This window comes from Clupea harengus, chromosome 11 (assembly GCF_900700415.2).
Source record: "Clupea harengus chromosome 11, Ch_v2.0.2, whole genome shotgun sequence".
In the NCBI taxonomy this organism is placed as follows: Eukaryota; Metazoa; Chordata; class Actinopteri; order Clupeiformes; family Clupeidae; genus Clupea; species Clupea harengus.
The window spans coordinates 5,506,058-5,516,060 of record NC_045162.1 but is presented as its reverse complement, the minus strand read 5'-3'; the positions used below and the strand labels follow the sequence as shown (position 1 = coordinate 5,516,060).

At 42.8% G+C, this 10,003-nt stretch overlaps 1 protein-coding gene across 1 annotated transcript in view; it reads left to right on the top strand.

Annotated features, from left to right (window-relative positions):
• The first annotated feature begins 5,547 nt into the window (after positions 1 to 5,547).
• LOC105891959 (exostosin-1a) overlaps positions 5,548 to 10,003 on the top strand; it is a 43,443-nt gene continuing 38,987 nt past the window's right edge. Inside the window, exon 1 of the mRNA XM_012818171.3 lies at positions 5,548 to 7,434. Within this exon, the coding sequence (XP_012673625.1) occupies positions 6,482 to 7,434 (953 nt within the window). The 5' untranslated portion in view covers positions 5,548 to 6,481. The remainder of the gene's footprint in view (positions 7,435 to 10,003) is intronic.

The window sequence follows — 10,003 nt, the reverse complement described above, 5'->3', positions numbered from 1 at the left end:
TAAAACGAATGGACGGAGACACTTGAAACACTGATGAAAGTTCAAAGTTCAAATGAGCGCTGGGAGGCGTTGACGCAGATGCTGCCTTTGTACTTTTCAATTGGCGGCCAATGACAGATCAGGCGAGTTAGCTACCAAGAGATTTAATTTAAAATGCAAAGATGTCAAAAAGAAAGCTCTCTGACTGCAGACAAGTTTTGCAAGAGTGCATGCATCGAGAAAGATGAACAGACAACGGATGTCAGAAAAAAAGCCGCCTAGGTTTGTGGCCGTTTGGTTTCCGTGGTTACCCTTGCTATTGAAATACTGTATATCCCACAGGGGCAACTAAATGAATATTTCTGGCTATGGTACTGCTCAGCTCACAGTTGACCTCTGAAAAACACCCACACTGCTAAAAGAAACTCTCAAAGTGGTCTGTAGATTTTTGAATTGGTAATTTGTCATCTGAACTACAAAACTCACTCTAACCTGTAACACTAAAAACAATGTTTCATTCATTACAGAGAAAGGCTGGCAACATTTCTTAAATGTCTTTTTCTCTGAGTGTTTATATTTTGGACTTTCTTTCTCTTTACAACAAATGAATAAATGGTCCATGAATACATTTAGCTACATTTCGTCTGGCTGGATGTCAATGAAAGCTTTCATCGGAAAAAAAATGAAATTTGTAGCCTTTGCTTATGATTAAACTGAATGTCTGAATGAGACTCAAATACTTCAGCTAAAATACAAATAAAAATAGATGATCCAATGAAAGAACATTTTGGGGAGATGGGGAATGTCTCACGGACCTGTACTTTTTAATCAGCAACTAAAGATTAACAAATGCGTAAACAATCAGGAAACTTCTATGGGCATCCATGCTTGCCAGGCTTGTTTTGTGGATGCCCATGCCACTGATGGGAGGGGGTTGGTTACGTATGATATCTAAAAGGTTTGCAGTCATCTTCTCATCTGCCCTGTCTACCCTCTCCCCTCTCGGCTCTCTCTTTCACTCTGTATGTACATCACACGTCTGGTCGTCTTGTGCTCATATTGTGATGCGTGTCCCCTCAAGGTAAACTGAGTGTTTGAGATGCTGTGAGTGCCAAGGAGAGTGCCCTACAAGACTGTAGAATGGATTTGCCCGTGTGCAACTGTGGAGTGAGAGTCGGGGAGTCCTCCCATTTTTCAGGGTGGAATGGACTGGATGTTAGCAAGAACTACATTGCTTATGCTAGTATGCGTTTGAGAAGACTTGGGCTTGATCCAAAAATATGAATATCCTTCAATGCCCTTAAGGAATCTTTTCTAAGTAGTTGCAAATTTTTGAAAGTAATGACCTTCCTCACTAAATAAAATGAATCTGGTCACTAAATATTTTTTTTTACAAAATACTATGCTAAATACATGTTTTTCAGTACAAATACCATGGATATAAGTGTTTCCGTACTTGTTTACGTTGTCAGTGATGACTTGGCTTATACAGATCTCCACAGATACTGCTGAGACATGCTTTGACCAGATAGTGTTCAATTTAGCCAGATTTATGAGGTGACCCTAAACCCTCACAGATGTCATAGGTCATTTTGATGGCAAAAAGGTAAATCCCTTTAGTGACAGGGGGCAGTCTTGTGTTTTAAAGTGCAGGGAAAGGCCACATGATGGATGCGCTTGATGAAGGTGACAGTGGCATGAAAGGAATGTTTCCCTCGGTGTTTAAGCAACCTCAGGTGATAAGAAACCTCCATGACTCATTCGCTAGCCAGGCAGAATTCATTCAAATGATTGATTTCCCTGTCCTTCAAGTACAAAAGAAAAACAAATAACATTTTCCTTGGCATACTTCAATTCCAACATTTTATGGTTTCCTGGCTTGGCAACGATTTTAGAGGGCCTGACAGATCCAACAGACAGCAGATTCTTCTCTCTATCTGTTTTTCCATCAGTCATGTCAATGCAGTCGCTACAAGTAGGAGCCTGTTCTCTCTTCACCTCTCTCTCTCTCTCTCCCTATCTCTCTCTATCTATCTCTCTCTCTCTCTGTCTCCCTATCTCTCTCTCTCTATCTCTCTCTCTCTCCAGCAGATTACAAATGCTGAGGAGACACAGTTGCCAGGAATTCGATTTCTCTGATACGGCTCTTTCCTATGATGCCGACATGTGTAGCAGGCTATAAATGATTAATTCACCACCTGAAAGAAAATAAATATGCATGGTATAATACTGCCCTTTGACATTTCTGCACAACATTCTTTTTTATCTTTGCAGCAAAGAAAGTATAGCCACTGTGGAGCTTCCCTCCTTTAAATTCGCCCCTCTGTTTCAGTTCTGTTTCACACATTTCTCCTCAAGGCTTGGAACTGGAAAAGCATCTGGTGAAAAAAATGCTGATTTCGTCTTGTGCTTTGGCCTTGCAGTAAATGAGGCAGAAGAAGCACCAGGCCGAGAGAGAGAGTATTAATCTAAATTCAAATAAACAATACCCGGGCAAAAACTTCACAAGCAGTTTGTTTCATTGTCAGCATGCTGCCGCTTTTGGCTTCTCAGCTGAATATGTTTCGTGGTCCCTATGAATATCATTGAATTCTAAAGTGAACCATTTGGTGTGAGCGGTACCTGCTGTTGTGATTTTACATGGCTGCTTTATCTTTGTCATGCTGAATCAACCAGGTGAGAAAACGGAAGAGGACTCCATAAGTAGAGAGATGAGAAGGTTCCTTTCCTCTTTACCACCAATTGTTTCTGGAAGAGAACAGAAAAGACAACAAATATGTCTGACAATACCTGCACAAGTCAGGGTAAGGCTCAACTGGTAGTCTTGGTTTTATTTCCTCTTTGTGTTCATATGCAACTGCAGGGTAAAGTTGCAGATTATTTCATGTCCTTAAAAACTTTGTTGTGAAATAATTACATTTTACACTGTGTTGTGAAATAATTATTTTCAGAGGTCATATCCCTATTTGTTGCACTAAAGCAACAGTCCTCATGTGAACATCACCTCTCCTGCACAGAGCTTGTCAAACCGTTTGGTCATAAAAGTCAGGTTGAGCTGAAGATGGATTAGAATAGTGGAAGAAGTCACTCTTAATTTGTCAGCTACAGCATCAAACTCAAGGCAATATATTCAGTGACTTGCCATATGTCAAATTATACCTGATGCGCTGTCAGGCTGTTGATATGGCAGTTGGAATGCAGCCTGCTTTCAGGATATTGTGCCACTGCCAGAGCTTCTCGGGTTGCCATAAACATCTTCTAAAGACATTCCTGGAATGACACAGTATCACCTCAGTTATCAGTGAAGACGTCCAACCTAATGTGACATTTAAAAAAAATCTGCTTCTTATCTAGACCTGTATTCAAATTACAATTATACTGATGTTAAAATACCTTTTGCCAATACCAAATACCAATGACAGTTTTTAGTTCTATGATGTCTTTTTAGGTTATTGCATGTGTTTGAAAAAATAAATAAAACTAGCACTGTCTGGTTTCTCAGTAAGAGTGGAATTCTGAGCCATGGGCAATCTATGTGTCTAGGTTCTATTTAGAGTAAGAGAGAGGCTTTCGATGGAAGTGATTCAAGTTTAAAAAATAACATCCCCCAGAGTATGTACTAACAATTCACTGGGAAATATAGGACAATACCAGGGTGAGAAACCAGAAACGTTGTTTTAATTTTGTGATAGGCTAAGTAGCATTGTACCACTACTGCTTTATAAATGCTTTTTGAAAAATAGCTCTTCACTGACTGATTTCTCACACCAGGAGTGTAGAACCAGGCTGCATTGAGCATCTGTGGGCCTAAAAGGGTTGCACTCAAACAGCGTAATTAATTATGCATGGTAATTGCTACTAATTGGTATCGGTATTCTTCCCTCATAAAATTTAATTGACATGTTTACTCCTTTAAAATTAAATTAGCTTGATTCTGAGGCAGTCCAGTGAAATGAAAAGCAATGGCTGTGTCCAAATCAAAGTCTCCAGTTTCTGTGTATAGACTTAAACATTGATGGTGTGGATGTGTGGATGTGTGGATAGACAAACACAACTGACCTTGCCAGAGAAAGCATTGATCATTGTTTGATGTGTTGTGGATCATATTGAAATACCCATGAAATGTCGTTCCATTTCCCCCAACGGTTGTGCTCATACTATTTTGCCTCTTCTATGATGATCTGGAGATCTTTTCCAAGTAGCTACTCATGTGTATTCGATCACAGCCTTCCTTGTTCTTTCTCAGCAAGATACATGTAATTGCACACTTGCCAAAAATGGACAAATGTGTTGTGAAATCCCAGTGGTACACATTAACATCAGTATAAATTAGCACATGGCTAACTATATTGAATCGACTATATCAGACAGATCTATTGTAAATATTTTTGTTATACTTAAATATTGTCTTTAAACATGAGTTAGAGGCTTCATGCAACCTTTTCAGTTAGTTTGGCAACACTTCAGTCATGATGTTCGTAGAAAGAAACACAGACAGAAAGAAAAAAAAGAAAGATAGAAAGAAAGAAAGAAATGGAGAGGTGAATGGATAAAGGGAGGGAGAGAGGGAGGATGTAAGGAATGTTGGATTGAAAGTCGAGGAGGAGAGGCCCACGCTTTGATCGCTGGCCCGTAGTAGCTGCTGTGTGGGGATATGGCTGCACAGCTTCCGAGGAACGTCGCCTGAAATTCCTCCTTGCCCGCTCTCCAATCCTGTCCTGCAAAATCACTTCTAGTCTCTCAGATGCCGGCAGCTGTGAAAACAGGTCTGAAGACGGGGCCTTTGGAGCAGCGGCTGAAGTAGGTCTCTCTAGCCTACTGGGCCCTAATTCCTTAAGCACTGTCTAAGTGGAACGTTCCAAGCAAACCTTGGATGCACTCATCTGTTGGTAATGGGAAGCCTCCCCGTCTCAAATTCCCTATTCTAAAGAAGAATCTAAATAAGATATAATAATTAGTTTCCTTAAAGACAGGTTTAATCACAGTTTGATCATATATTTAATATAATTTTTTTAAATGCAGAACTAACTATTATGTATTATTATGTCCTTAATTATGCAACAAGGTCATTTTCAAACAAGTGTCTTCCTAACACATAAGCCTCACGCATAAGCCTCACATCTTTTGAAATGTGAGCCCTCCATGTGTGTGTCTGTGTGTCTGAGTGTTTTCATGGATTAATCCAAAAGAAAAAATAACTAGGACTCACATGAATGCCCAGTGTGCATTACAGCGAGTTTCAAATTCTATGTTTTCTTAACTTTAAAATTCAATGAACGGTCTTGACAGTAAGTCAAGTGTGAATGTTTCATGTGATGACAGTGAAGAGTAATTTTCAGATCAATTTGACATTATTATTATAATATTATTATAGTATACCCAATATTTTTTTTATTTAAATGTAAATGTTGCACAAACGCCCTGTGTAAAGAAGCATGCTGATATGTTGGGCAAGTGGAGAGATGGTGTATTGGATCATGTGGTGCATTGTTGCTTTAAATCACATGTGACCAGCGGTGATTGTGAATGGGTGCAGCGGAAGCCCCGCCCTTTACGGATATGACGAAAACCAATGGGAACGCCTGATACGCCAAGGAAGGACGTCATTTCAGTAGCCGTCGTGTAGGGATTGGAATGCCAGGGTGAAACAATCGGAGCAAGCGGACAGACTCTCCAGATTAGGTTTTGGAGTAGAGATTGTCCCTGTCAAATACTATTTCGTGTCATCGAATAAAAATGGACATGTCTATCAACGGTTTTGGACGACTTATGAGACTGTAAGATTGTTTACTTGTAACAGACATAGAGCCTAACTTGAGGAATAGAAATGGAACTAAAGGTGCGCTTGTCTAGATGAAGGGAATCTTATGATGTTTAGAAATGCAGGGATTTGTCTGGCTAGATCATTATAGTTAGAGTGTAACCTGACCGCTTTTGCAAAAACGGTGTAAAACGAACTTGCAGCACTGGACTAAACCACCAACATGACCTCTGGATGATAAACTCTACACTATTGCAGTTCGAATCGCGTTGAAGTCTTGCCTGATTTGTTTAGGTTTCCTTTATCCAGTTACTGTTGAAGTCTACTGGGCAGCAACTCTTCACTATAACGATAGCTAGCGAGAGTACAGGTATTTGCCATTAGCTATCGTTGCAACTCCCCAGGTGAGTGAAATGGAACGATGGTCAACACGTATTACTTGTAAACATTTTGGGGGACAGTCAGGTCTTCTTCCTTGACTTGTCAGCCGATGAAGATAGTCTAACTGCACGCTGCTAGATACATCATAAAACAACACCGAGGAGCGGAGGTGTAGGTGATCTACAGAAGTCGCCCACATGCGCTGGATTTTGGAACGGAATAAGAAGGTGGAAGACGCGAGATCAAAATCCTTGCAGGCTGGTGGAAGATGGCGGAGCTCTGTAGTTGGAGGTGGTGAGAGAGAAACTTCAGGGCGCTTTGGATTCATCAGTGAACACTGTGACCCGGATCAAAGGACCCATGCAAGCCAAAAAACGGTATTTAATTCTATTCTCTGCCTGCACATGTGTCGTTTTACTGTTTTACTTTGGAGTGGTGCAGCTCCCGGCGTCCAGGAGAAACCAGAACCGGCGTGATGACCGCAGCCGCAGTGGATATCATGCAAGTCCGCACTGGCCTCACTTTTCGGACCCCCTGCAGCCGTTCATTCCTTGGGATCAGTCGGAGACCGAGGATTACAACGTTCACATGTCGCCAAGGCAGAAGAGGGATGCCAATTCCGGGGTCTACAGGGGCAAGCGATGTCGTATGGACTCCTGCTTTGATTTTTCTCTTTGTAAAAAGAATGGCTTTAAAGTTTACGTTTACCCGCAGCAGAAGGGAGAGAAAATATCAGAAAGTTACCAAAACATTCTCTCCTCCATCGAAAGTTCCAGGTTCTACACGTCGGACCCGGGACAAGCTTGTTTGTTTGTTTTGAACCTGGACACTTTGGATAGGGACCAGCTGTCTCCTCAGTACGTGCACAACCTGAAATCAAAGATCCAGAACTTGCATTTTTGGAATAATGGTCGAAACCATCTCATATTTAACTTGTACTCGGGGACATGGCCGGACTACACGGAGGATTTGGGTTTCGATATTGGCGAGGCCATGCTTGCCAAGGCCAGTATCAGCACAGAGAACTTCAGACCTAACTTCGACGTGTCCATTCCTCTGTTTTCTAAAGATCACCCAAGGACCGGAGGGGATAGGGGGTATTTAAAATACAATAACATACCACCTTTTAGGAAATATGTGCTGGTGTTCAAGGGTAAAAGGTACCTCACAGGCATAGGTTCGGACACCAGGAACGCGCTGTATCACGTCCACAACTCGGAGGACGTGGTGCTTCTCACCACATGCAAACATGGCAAAGACTGGCAGAAGCACAAGGATGCCCGCTGTGACAAGGACAACGCTGAGTATGACAAGTAAGTGAAACTTAAAGTTCTGCCGCCTCCCTGTAACACCAGGTACAACAGGTGAACCTATGTCTGTCTCTCAGTGCTCATGCCACTCATATAACACATGTTGGGCCACAGTAAAATGACTCATAGTTTATTTGTGAATGTGTGTATGTGTGTGTGTATGTGTATATATATATATATATATATATATATATATATATATATTACACACACATGTGGCTGTCTTATGTTAGCTTTTCTGCAAAGCCTCTGCTCAGTCCACTGCCCTGTCAAAGGGGGCTCAGCCAGTGACCCAGGCTTTCATCTCCAGGCATTGTGTGACAAACTGCCAAGCGCAGTCACAAGACATTGAGCGAGACCTCTGTTTTTAAGTTTACTGTAATGCGATTTGGAAGAAAACAAGTGGCACTGTAGTCGGGCATGAAATTACATCACACATTAATGAAGATCATTCACATTCAGGAAGCCTTTTAACCGGGCACTAGATTGAGTTTGTATTGTGTTCTGTGTTCCCACATCCCGCCTACCTCAGCGTTCCCTGTGTGCTCCCGAGATGAATTGTCTTTGCCGTCGGGGTTTGATTTAAAATTATTGAGATGAATAGTTATTAAGAGGATTAGGAGGGCAGGGGGAAGCAATAATAGAAACTCCAGGAACTTTTTATTGTGAGATCAGTGCTGAAAACACATGATGTGGCCCATCATAAAATGGAATCTGTCAGCAACTACAGGTACTGTACGTCATGTCCATTCTCTGTGGTTCAGGAAGTTTAACTTTCTGCCTTTCAGAACCAGGGGATGTGTGTGATTGTTTATGTACACCTCTGTGGCCCACTCTCTAGGCGTGGGAGATTACTTGTTCAACCCACGGGAAAATAAGCCCCTCCGTGAAGTCGTGCCTCTAATATTTCGCTTTTGAAGGAAATGTCTTCAATGACTATTCGACTTTTGGAATAATTAAGTTGGAAAAAATGCAAGGCTGCCTTGCACAGGGATTCAGTTCTGGAGTTCCCGGACATGCCTCCTCTATGGAAGCCTCCCAATCCCCTCATCCGTCTCCCTTTTTAAGCAGCCATGGGGCGGGCGGGTGAGGGCAGGGCAGGGAAAGGGGAGAGTGCAGAGTGGATTCCCCCAACACGTTGGCCATCTCTTGTTTGCGCGGCTGAGCTCAGTGGCCCTGGGGCCGCTGCGTGTTGTCACTGGCGACTGTGGGGCGCTGTGTGTGTCGCACAGGAGCTCTGCGAGGGATTAGGCTGAACAAAGGCCCTGGTGCCAGTGGGGGAAAGAGGCCTTCCCCCTGTTTGAACAGGCGTTTCCCAGACCCTACTGCAGTGCCCCTCGGTGCGCTTGTGTCCTGCGTGAACTTTGTGGCGGTGATGGCTCGACCTTTTGACCTTTCCGTCTGCCCTTCCCTTATGGTGAGAGCGGGGGGCTTGCGTGCCATGTGAGACATTGCGTGCCATCGTCATGGCGATGCGGTTGGGTGTTTTCGGATGTTTTGGTGTTTGGCAGAGTTGCTGTGCTGTGTGACCTCGGGTTGCCAGATTTGTTATTTATTTATTAAATTTTGCCTGCAGTACAAAGGCAGGCCTGTCAAGAGGGTCAGGCCAGTTGCCACAAGGCAATCACGCTTGGTCTAAGTTTCCAGGGGTTTCCATGAGGCCCACTGAAACTATGAATCAAACGGCCATTTGGCTGACAGGCAGGTCATCATCTTGCAAGCTAAAATGTTCTGCCAATAGTAGACACGTATGGAATGTTAGCGTAGCTCGGGCTAAGTGAAAATGTTGTCGGAACACCTTGCCCTGTGCCGAACAGAAGTGCTCAAGTGACAACCTGGTATTTGGAAGAAAAATGAAAGGGTGTAATTTGCAGTATGTGCACTGCTGAGCTGTACAGAAGTAGTGTGTCTTCAAAGGCAGACCTTCCAGTGTTTGTTCTGAGATGCTGACGCTGTTTGTCTCAATTGTGGGTAAAGAAAAGGTGTGTGTTAATTTTACGATCCTGTCTGAGTATGCAGCAGAGGTTGCCTTCCTCTAAAGTAGCGTACACACACAGGCTACTACACATTAAAGTCTTGTGACACCCAGTTTATGCTCCTGCAGTAATTGCAGTTTCGGGGCAGTGGATGTTTCTATCAAGAGCTGACAAAATATTAAGCTATGTTTCGTGAGTGCTGTAGAATAATGAAGGGGACAAAAGGCCACACAGGTCTGCCTGTTGAAATGGCCTAAATCCACTCATGCTTTGGCTGTGCAAGTTCAGAGGCAGTTGGTCTGGTTGGTTATAGGACGTTGGTGGCCTGGTCTCTGCCTGGTTGGTTGCAGGAAGTTGTTGAACATAACAAAAAAAAAAAAAAAAGCTTTTGGCTTAATCTTGTTTTCTTCTCCTTTTATTTCACACTCTGCTCATGTCTAATTTATAGCTCCACCAGATTGTCTGCTCACCCACGCCTCTGAACTGTGTTTGCAATGATGCATATTCATTTGAGGGAAATATCCATAGGTCATGTATGTGGTCCAATCAGAATGAAGGCAGCTGGGCTGACCTTTTGAAGACCGCTCAGAAATGTT